The sequence below is a fragment of the Onychostoma macrolepis genome, chromosome 22 (genome assembly GCF_012432095.1).
Source record: "Onychostoma macrolepis isolate SWU-2019 chromosome 22, ASM1243209v1, whole genome shotgun sequence".
Lineage (NCBI taxonomy): Eukaryota > Metazoa > Chordata > Actinopteri > Cypriniformes > Cyprinidae > Onychostoma > Onychostoma macrolepis.
Window position 1 is genome coordinate 31,639,895 of NC_081176.1, and position 11,164 is coordinate 31,651,058.

The 11,164-nt window shown below is 35.6% G+C and overlaps 1 protein-coding gene across 5 annotated transcripts; it reads left to right on the plus strand.

Moving 5' to 3' along the window:
• The first annotated feature begins 268 nt into the window (after positions 1–268).
• LOC131530653 (5-hydroxytryptamine receptor 3A) lies at positions 269–10,930 on the plus strand. 5 transcript variants are annotated; one of them, XM_058761033.1, is made up of 11 exons: positions 269–400; positions 924–1,106; positions 1,236–1,400; positions 3,773–3,936; positions 4,023–4,067; positions 4,155–4,264; positions 6,046–6,215; positions 6,665–6,825; positions 7,958–8,168; positions 10,141–10,404; positions 10,670–10,930. In XM_058761033.1, the coding sequence occupies exons 2-11, from the start codon at positions 953–955 to the stop codon at positions 10,894–10,896; spliced, it is 1,671 nt and encodes a 556-aa protein (XP_058617016.1). In that variant the 5' UTR covers positions 269–400; positions 924–952; the 3' UTR covers positions 10,897–10,930. The 5 variants fall into 5 exon arrangements, with proteins under 5 accessions (XP_058617016.1, XP_058617017.1, XP_058617015.1 ...); XM_058761034.1 differs by lacking the exon at positions 269–400 and adding an exon at positions 490–618; XM_058761032.1 differs by lacking the exon at positions 269–400 and adding an exon at positions 756–873 and having other exon boundaries at positions 960–1,106.
• The last annotated feature ends 234 nt before the right edge of the window (positions 10,931–11,164 follow it).

Consider the following 11,164-nt stretch of genomic DNA (forward strand, 5'->3'; position numbering starts at 1 on the left):
ATATCACATTATTGGAGTCGCTTCAACCTGCAGACATGAAAAACATCCCGCGGAAAGAGTGTTAAAGTAGCGGGGAAAACCACGGACTTGGCAACACTGGAGGGTCTGTCCATATAAACTTCACAAAGTGGAATGTACTTCCCCCAAGGGGAAGTGCTTAGTGAAGTTTGTGAGTGCGTGTCTAAACGTGGAGTGGATTGCAGCCCTAGTGAGTCTAAAGACCTCAATTACTTTGGCTCAGGTGTGTTTAATTAGAGTTGGAGCAAGTGTGAACATCCTGAAATGTTAAGCCAAAACTTTCCAGTTGCCATCTGAGGGCTGGCTGCAGTGTAGATCATAAACCCTACACTCTATGTAAACAAATGGGATGTGAGCCAATCAGCGTCCTAGCTTTCTCAAGGTATTACAGACCTCTTTGAGTTGACCAGTTGTATCATGAAGATCATCCTGGTCAATAAGCTTAAGTCCAGGGTGCCCAATCCTGTTCGTGGAGATCTACCTTCCTGTACAGTTCAGCTCCAACTTTGATCAAACACAGCTGAACCAGCTAATTAAGATTTTAAGAAGCACTTGATAATAACAGGTGTGTTCAGTCAGGGTTGAAATTGAACTCTGCAGGTAAGTACTGTAGATCTCCAGGAACAAGATTGGGCACCCCGGCTTGAGTTTTTCTGATTTACATTTTGGCATAAACCAGCCTGGGGTGCGTTTCCCAAAATAAAATATGGTCGCAAGTTCTGGAGTTCAATGGAACTAGTGACCATAGTTAGCTAACGATGGTTTTGGGAAGTGCACCCCTGGTCATCAATGGTATCAATGCTCTCTACAGTGGTTTACAATACTTTTGGGACTCTAACTTGATCTTTTCAGCAGGTTAGGTGATCCTTCTTTACCTCCAATCTTATCTTTCTCTCTCGATCTAGATGTGTTCTTCTCACTCTGTTTGGCCTTGATGGTAGCAAGTCTCCTTGAGACTATCCTCATCACCAATGTTGTGTATGGTTCCCGTGACTTGCCTCCCTTACCCAAGTGGCTCAAGATTCTGGTCCTGAAATATCTAGCTCGACTTGCTTGTATGAAGAAATCTTGCGATAAACACTTTGAAGGTAAGACTCTTTTCGGAAGCCAATATATTTTGTCTTACAGTATCACTTTATTGGTGCGCACCTGATGTCAGAATTCATATCATTGGTGTAAAAGATGTTTTCCAATGGCGGTCTTGTTTCTTGCCACAGCAAACACATCTGAGTGCACTTTCTACAAAAACACCATGACTGATATTCCAAAGACAGAACTAGTTGGTGCAAGTCCAGTGAGAGTCTGGGAACAATGCCTTGATGAAATGAAGAAGATGAGTACGGATTTATTGGCCATCCGTCACCAAGTTGAAGAGCACTTCAGTAATGACAACAGAACAGATGATTGGTTCATGTTTGGTCAGGTCATTGACCGTGTGCTCTTTGTAATGTATAGTCTCTTTATCGTTGTGAGTTTAAGCACAATTATGGTTCTGTGGCTGTACTCATACAGTCTAGACAAAAGGTCGTGATTTATTATTGTCTGCTCTGTAAACTGATGACACCAAAACTCTGATGTCATGATTTATTTCTGATGTAACGAAAGGGATCTTCAACAAAACACTGTAGCTTTATACTCTTTATTGGGTATAATTTCTACTCACCCTCAAGTTGTTTCAAACTCAAAAAAAAAAAGATATTTTGAAGAATGTTGGTAACCAAACAGTTGACAGTAGCCATTGACTTAATGGCAAAAAAAAAGTCTACCGGCAACTGTTAGTTTTTAACAACTTAAGGGAGAGTTCATGATGACAGAATTTTCATTTTTGGGTGAACTAACCCTTTAAGTGTCCCAATACTTAAAATTCCATAGAGATTTAAATCTTATTAAAAAAATGTAAAAAAATATATATATATATTAAAGATTAGTAAATAAGTAGAATCTGACTTTCTGTTGTATCTGTATCATCAAAACATGTTTTGTTAGCTTTGGTAACATAAATAGCAAATATGACTTTTTTCACTGTCACTTTCAAATGTTATATTATTAAATAATACTAAAATATTATTTAAATATCAAACAAACTTTGCTCCTGGTTTTGTGTTTGTTTGTTTTTTAAAGGATTTATTGATTTTAGTTATTGTGATTTAATGTTAAATATATGTATTGAAATAAGCATAGGGTAATGCATTTCTAAATTAACAATTATAGTTAATGATAGTTATTAATTTGATGCATGACAATAAAAGAAGCCACAAGAAAATGCTCTTAAAAATGCAATATGTTAAGTAACCTACAAACAAGGCCAGTCTCTGGATTTCTAGGTGGTATCACAAAAATATAAAACAACCCATGGTATATAGAAAAACTGGAAATATATTCAAGATGATTTAATATGTTAAAATAGATTTAATAATGTCTTGAGGAGCCATAATAGCCCAAGCGTGAAAGGTGTTCTTTCTTCTAATTAAATGTGTGGAACTGAGCATGTTTTTTATCATCTAATGGAAAACAGGTACATCACTAATGAGTTCCAACCAAACGGATCCAAAGCTATTAAAACAAGATAGGTCAGTGGTTACCGAAGGTGTTAAACAACATGTAAGCGCACATGATGGTGCCAGTAAAGTCATCACATTTCACCCGTGGAAGTAAATGGTGAGCAGTTTTAAACAAAACGATATCTCATCCACACGGAGCATTATGGGACATCTTTGGCGTTTTATTCTGCCATTTTTCATTCTACTTAAAGGTAATGAATTAAACTTTTATGTAGATCACAGACTTAATGTTTTGGTCAGTTAAAATTTTGTCTTTGTTAAAAACAACTATGCAATATCTGAGCCCGGTCTCATGAAAATCCGTATAAATAGTATGCCAAATATAAATGAAAACTTGTGGTATTGATATGCAAAAATGGACTTTGGCGTATATATGATACGAACGTGTTTGGCGTGCATATAAAACGCAGTTTTCGCGTAGATATGATACACATCTACCCCACAACCCTAATCCTACCCATCGCGTAGCATTTACACGCCAAAGTCCATTTTTTTGTGTATCAATACCACAAGTTTTCATTTTTATTCGGAGTACTATTTATACACACTTTCATGAGATTGGGTTGATGATTCAATGATTCAGAATTACCCTTTATAATCAATTGTCTTTTTGTAAGCGTTTTTTTTTATTTTTATTTTTTTGTGCTATACATTACAAACATTGGAATAACATTCACATATTTATCTTTGTCATAGCTGTTTGGACAAATAAAATTATAACGCGATGTATTTTACTTTATTACAGCTTCTGTAATTGTAATGTGATTTCATCACTTGTCGCTAATTTCTAAAATGGATAAACTGATCTCACCCATGTTACAGGATCTGTTGTATACAGTTTCTGTAATATATAGCATACATTTATTTCTCCTTTATGTACATTTATGTTCTACGTACATTTATAAGATTAGATATGCACTACTTTTAATTCAGTGTCAAAGTTAAATATGCTAGAAATACCCATTAGGGATGATCAAACAATATACATTTACACTGAAAATGTCAGAATACTTTTTGTGTTTAAAATATTAAACACTTCTATATTTTTTTGAATTTTATTATTTTTTTATGTAATATCTGTACATTTTTAAGTGTCCAGATACATTTTAGAACTGTGTTTGCTGACTGCATGCTAATAAATGTACATCAAATGAATTTCTAAGCAATTTCTCCTGGTTTATGGTCATGTTAAGTATCGTGTCTGGTGAATATGCTTCGCTGTGAAGAAGGACAAAGTGGACCCACGTATGACTCTCTACAGGAAGTCATTGACAAGAAGTCCTTCAGACCTTCTGTCAACCTCAGCACCCCCACCATAACCAACATCTCCTTCACTCTCTACGCTATCTTGGGAGTGGTGAGTCAGTGCAGGACCAGCTGTATGTCTCTAGTTGTGTAAACTGTACTTGTGTTTGAACATCTGATGCTTGTTTTGTTTTGCAGAATGAAAAAGCACAAATTCTTACCACATTCCTCTGGCTCAGGCTGGTAGGTTTGGTGCATAAACACTAAGAGATGTTTCAATAATCACCTGAATATTTCACAATCCTGTTCTCCAATCATATTTTGTTATAGTACTGGTTCCATGAGTTCCTCATCTGGGATCCAGACGCCTGTGACAGCATTACGAAGATCTCTCTTCCTGTCAAAGATCTCTGGACTCCAGACATTATCGTTTATGAGTTGTGAGTGCCCTCTACTGTGGAGGTTTGGGACATTTTTTGGGAGAATGAATGGTATGGTTCACCAATTGGGATAGCGGATAAACCATAAAAACTGACAGCCAATCAGAATCCACCCGAGTTTAAAGCGGCAGATGGCAAAACTGCAACTCGCAATAAATAACGTTATCGTTCGTTGGTGTGGACGCTAGTGTTGCCTTCATAGATGTACAAACACAGATGCCTCATTGGCATAGCTGGTCAAAGCCAACTAGAACAAGTTTATTGTGCGTCTGCAAACGTGCTTATACGAATGTATGAATATTTATATCTGCAATCAGTGCTGAGTATCAACTGATTACATGTAATCTGGGTTATGTAATCAGATTCCAAAAATTAGGAAGGCCTACTTAGAAAAATGTGGTGGTAATTGTTTTCTCAACATGTAAACATTGCATCAACTACTGATGAACAGGTTAATAATTAGCCTATTTGAATTATGCTTAAAAAAAAACTAATAGAACCCTGCCCAAAACACAATAGAAAATGTAATGGATTTAATGGTTTTAATGGGAATTGTATTGGTTTTAATGGAAACTATAATGGTGTCTACTGGTATGTGATGGATTGTATTGGTGGGATGTTAAATCCTATTGGAAAAATGCCCAAAACACACTACAAAAAGGAATTTTGTAATGGTTTTACTGGAAAAAGCTAATGGTTTATAATGGTATTTTAATGCAAACCATTAGAATTTCTGTGATGGTTTCTAGTGGGCTTCTATTGTTTTGTTTTTTTTAGCAGGGTAGTCACTTGTCTTTAAAGCACATTAAAATTCAGCTTATTTCTTATTTAGCCTACATGTAATGCAGGGATTCCAATTTTTATTTTTTTTTGTCAGTCAAACTTCTTTCACCTAATATATTTTCTTGAGAAGTACTTCGATTTTTAAGCTAATAAGTTGATAATTAAGTAACACATTTGCATGTTCACAGTTCTCTGCAATTGATTAATGGTCACATGACATGCAGTTAAATAAAATATATTGCTGTTTTTACTAAGTGTTCCATTGTTATTTTTAAATTATTTATTTTAATTTCCATTTTTATTATTTATTTTATTGTTAGCGTTTCATTAAACTTGACATAATGTAATGCTTAATGCACTTCATGATGTTTCTTATATCTTTAATAATATATTTTCTATCTCTTTGTATTTTTATATCAATATGGTACAAGATTATCCTATATAAATCAATGTGATAAACATGTTAAGTCAAAAGTAATCTAAAAATAACCAGAAAGTAGTCTGAAAGTAATCCTAAAATGTGTAATGTAATGAATTATGTTACATAGTACATTTCTGTAAATCTGTAATTTGGAATCAGTAATGGACTACAGTCATAATACAACAAGATGAAGGCATTAGCTAACAAGACATTAAAAAAGATAACATCCTGTAATATTGCATTAATACATATAAAAATACAAATCAACACATTCTCACCAGAGAAATGTTATCCCATATCTTCAGGAATAATATATAAGAAAAACATAAGCACTCTGTACAGCTATCATTATGGTTAGCTAATTAACTATAAACAAAACTGTAGCAATAATGTCCTCGGAAGATTTAAAAACGAATTAAATAGCTATGTAATATTGTTGCAGTGTTCGTCTTGTTTCTAGGCCAATTCTATTAACTGGACTATTTTTGGCTTAGCAGAAGGTTTCAAATAATACAGACTACAAGTAATCTAAAAAAAAATCCTAAATAATTTGAACTCTCTCTTTTCTCCTGTTTAGTGTGGATGACGATGTATCTCAGGCCTGTCCTTATGTGTATGTGAACCACACGGGCCACATCCGCTATGATAGGATGTTGAGGCTTGTTAGCGCCTGTAACCTACAGATCTTCAGTTTCCCTTTCGACATACAGAACTGCTCTTTCACCTTCGGCTCCTACATGCATACAAGTAACGGCACCTCATTTCCTGCCATCTCAGCATATATTTGCCATGAAAGCATTTCCCTTTATCTGTGTCTGCGGTTTGTGAAGACCCACTTAATCTGTCTTGTTAGTTTCTGTGGACTTTCGCATGCAGTAATTTAAAGTCAACATATTGTAGTAACCGAATGCCAATTTTGAAGTTTAAATTTAATGCCTTGATTAATGTCAAGTGGTGTAACCATCCATTAAAACATCATAAATACATTTTCCTTGCATCTTGAATTCGTGTCAATGCACACACCTTAATAGTATTAAAAATATATACTTTTTAAATCTAATAAAACTTTATTTTTAAAAATAAGACTTACTGACCTTGACACACAGTCACGAGGGTCTGACATAATTTCCTGTTTTATGAATGTGTTTCTTTAAGTGTAAGGATTCTAACACCTGTAAAACCTGTAACCCCTTCAGTAAAGGACGTCCGTGTTAGTCCTGCCCTGTCCTTTAAGGAGATGACAGAAAACTCGAAGCGTTACCTACAGGCCAGTGGAGAGTGGGAGCTTGTGTTTATCTCAGGTGATGCTGACATTTTGAAGTTCGGAATAGATGAATGGGACATCATCACTTTCTGGGTAAGAAAGAGACAAAAGCAGGGCATATAATAGGCTGTGTTTAGAATAGCATACTAACATACTACTCTGTTTCTCTAGTATCTAGTTGTATGTGCACATTTTTATACCCAAATGACCTACTACATTTGACAACTTATAACATATGTCATTATAACATTGTAACAATGTGTACTACAGAAGCTTATTTCTGCCAAAAAAAAAAATATATATATATATATATATATATAACTTTTTTTCTTGGAATTCTGAGTTTACATCTCACAATTTGGACTTTTTTTCTCAGAATTTTGAATTTTATCAGAATTCTGAATTTATCTCTCGCAATTCAATTTTTTTTTTTCTCAGTTGTGAGGTTAAATCATAATTCTGACCTTTTTCTTGGAATTCTGAATTTACATCTCACAATTTTGACTTTTTTCTCTGAATTTTGTAGAATTCTGAGATTACATATCGCAATTCTGACTTTTCTCTCAGAATTCTGAATTTACATCTCACAATTCTAAACATTTTTCTTGGAATTCTGAGTTTACATATGGCAATTCTGACTTTTTTTATCTCAATTCTGAGTTTACATCTCATAATTTGGACTTTTTCTTGGAATTTGAATTTCTTGGATGTCTGTATCTCAGAATTGCAAGTTTAAATCAGTAATTTTTCCTTTTTTTCTCAGAACTGCAAGTTTGCTTCTCATATTTCTGACTTGTTTCTTGGAATTATGAGTTTACATCTTGCAACTTTAACTTTTTTCTAAAAATTCTGTTTTTTTTTTTTTTTTGTTTTTTCACAGAATAAAAAATAAAAAGGGTAATTGCGACTTTTTATTTCACAATGAACTCTTCTCAGAATTGCAAGAATAATCAGAATTGAGATAATTATTCATTTGTGGCCACATTTGACTAATTTGTTTCCTTAAAGTGTGCCCAAAAATTAACCAAATTAAAAAGAGGAAACAAATTAGTCTTAGAAATGAATTCTTTATTTATTGGCCATGAATAACAAGACATTTTTACTACCGCATGTCACGTGCAGAGCTCGGTAAATGTGTGATATTCCAAAATAAATATTCCAAAAAACATACAGCACTTCAAGCTAAATATATGTCAGTCCAAGTCTTACTGTTTCCATCCTGCAGGTGGTGATAAAGCGACGTCCGATACTGTATGTGGTGAACCTGATCATCCCCAGCTCTTTCCTCATGATTATTGACATCCTGTCCTTCTACTTGCCGCCGCACAGCGTGGATCGATCCTCTTTCAAAATGACCCTCATTCTGGGATATACAGTCTTTCTTCTCATTATGAATGACCTGCTTCCCAGCACTGCTAATGGGACACCTTTAATAGGTCAATTAGCCACAACACACCAGTGTGAAGCAATGTGTGAACTTTAATTTTCTTCAATCTGGCCTCAAGCGTTTGTATCAAAATGTTAGTCTACATTGGGTTTAAGAAGAGAAAACCTTTGATGGCTTAACAAAAGATCAACTGATAATCGTTGTACCAATATTTTACTGATATTTGCACATTTTTCTTTGCATTTTCCTTTCCTAATATTTGCACATTTTGTACATTATACCTGCAAACCTGCAGGATATCTGATTGTGGAAAAATGCAATTATCAGGAAAAATATTGGTAAAACCGATTATCGGTCGATTTCTTTTTTTTTTTTTTTGGTTAAGCTAGTCAGGTTTAACTAAAAACAGGCAGCAAAATATTAGCCCGGGAGAACTTTCCTTTCCCATTGGTGCTTTTATGGAATTGTGGTCTCGCACTAATTTGCCCTATTTAGTAAATCTTCTCCCAAGTGTATGTGTACAACCGAAACATAGTCTTTCAAAGTGTACTCTATTTGATAGTGTGCACAATCGCAGATGATTAATCTTTTTGTGTTCATCTCAGTGTCTGTGCAATTTCTCTGAATCATGACAGACAAAAACGTCTTTGTACTTGTTTAAATTGGAGATGCAGGTATTTCTTAACCCTGTCACACAAGCACTCTTCAACGTGGCCATCTATTGATATATAAATATTTATTCAGTAGTTTGTTTTTGTTGTTTCATCTCGAAAAAGTTTCTTTTTTGACTGTGAAACAATCAGTGTCGCCACCTTGTGGACCAACTAATTAGTGCAAAATCAAGGCTCATCCAGTATAAACATACTATGCTAAATAACCACATTTACACAATAAGCCCTGTACATACACCCTAGCAAATAAAATGTGTATATGTATGTGTGTGTTGGGCATTAACGTGAAATCACATTTACTTTCTTTCAGCAGAATTTTCGCAGGTGAATTCCAGTCATTTCAGTAGGAATCCACACATTTGTGAGAAAAAGATTTCCCCGCGCAGATTTTGCACTGGGTTCAGTTGGTAATGTGAATTTGTCATGTTGGTCAACAGAAAGCTGCTTGGTTTGACTGACAATAGGCAGTTTTATTTTTTATTTTTTACTGACAATAGGCAATGGACCTTTCTTTGCTCATGAAATTTCGCAATGGACAATTGACCTGGGGTGCGTTTCCCAAAAGCATCGTTAGCCAACTATGGTTGCAAGTTCCGTCATTACCAGCATAGTTCAACGATTCGGTGTTTCCCGAAACCATAGTTCAAACGAACATTCGCAATCAGCGTCACAAACTTACGTGGTTGGAACTGCAGCTCTCGATCTGTGGTTAGAAGCATAGTTTCTTGTTAATAAGATATATGGGCTTAAATAAATGTTATTGGGCACAACAAGCAAGCTAACATGCAGTACTATCTGTATCTTCCATTCTATCTAAATATAAAATGCATTTTAATTATATATTTTTGTAAGTGCCATTTTTGAAAAGTGCGCATGTGCATAAACGCCTAAGGGAACCCCAGAGTGTGACGTAAGAGGGAACTTGCGATGAATCAAACATCAAATAAAGCAAAATGACAAAACAACAAAATAATGGAACAAAAAATAGTAAATTAGTCAGTAGGTGCCATGTTCAATACAGCAGCATCTTAGAGATCTCTAATCAGTTAAATGGCAGAAGTTATTCCTCCACCATATGCATGTGACGTCATTACCAATGGACCTATGTTGCTGAACCAATGTGGTTCAAACGACGGAGATGCGACCGTGTTCGGGAAACAGTCGTGACTAGTTAGTTCGTTTCCAAAACAATGCATCGTACTTTGGTGGTTAATCAGCGAGTTAAGTCGTTGTTCGGGAAACGCACCCCTGATTGACCAATAAGGATCAAGAATTGAATTATGTAGTATTGACAACTTTTTTTAAACATTCATTTAGTTATATCTCTAAAATTTGGTTTCACCTCCTTAGGTATCTATTTCTCTGTGTGTCTGGCATTCATGACCATAAGCCTACTGGAGACAGTCCTCATCACCTGCGTTCTCCACCACAATTCAATGAAATACAGGGAGGTGCCACACTGGGTTCAGGTGCTGGTGATGCGCTTCATTGCTCGAATTATTTGCTACAGTTTCCCCGAAGACCCTTTAGCTAAGCTAGAAGGGAAACAAGAAACCAATCCATGGGTCGTCCAGCCCTCAGAATCAACGTCCAGTCAACAGACGTCCACTAATGGTGAGACAAGAATAGAACCTGATGTTAACTTTCAAATTAAAGGTGTCCAAACCTGTTCCTGTATGGCCAGTGTCCTGCAGAGTTTAGCTCCAACCCTAATTTAACACACCTGATTCGACCAATCAAGGTCTTCAGATTCACTAGAAACTTCCTGGCAAGTGTATTGAAGCTTGTTGAAGCTAAACTCATCAGGACGCTGGTCCTCCAGGAGCATGAAGTGGACACCTCTATTTAAGATGCGAAATGTTTGCTTTTTGTCCCCTAGCATCTGGATCCATGACACTGGATGTGCCTGAACTAAGACAGATCAGTCAGGATCTTAGAGAGATGAACATTTATTTGTCCATTCTACGAAAAGAAGACCATCTACAGAACCAGTGGTGTCATGTGGGCTACATCCTGGACTTCCTTCTCTTCCGCATTTACCTGTTGATAATCACGGGATACGCGCTTGTAATCATATGCATGTGGTGCATTTGGATGAACCAGTAGAAAGAGTACAGGCTAGTAGAAAAGAATGTTTATATAGATTTTTGGTTGTTTTCCCATATTCGCTACAGCAGAAATATAGTGAGTAGAAATTGACCGAAATTGATTTTTTACTACATTTTTCCAGAATTAAATATCGGTTTTGTAATGTCAGATCCAGCAATAAATGGTTAATTTATGCATATCGGTTATCGGCATGTAAACATGCAAATAATCGGTATCGGTTATAATAGGGTGACCATATGTCCTCTTTTCCAGTCCTGGTCAGGAT

Coding starts and splice junctions, on each gene's coding strand:
- LOC131530653 (XM_058761032.1), top strand. CDS start 777: ATGGTTTTGGGAAGTGCACCCCTGGTCATCAATGGTATCAATGCTCTC. Junction 4,068..4,154: donor CATTCCTCTGGCTCAGGCTG/GTAGGTTTGGTG, acceptor ATTTTGTTATAG/TACTGGTTCCATGAGTTCCT. Junction 6,216..6,664: donor CGGCTCCTACATGCATACAA/GTAACGGCACCT, acceptor TAACCCCTTCAG/TAAAGGACGTCCGTGTTAGT.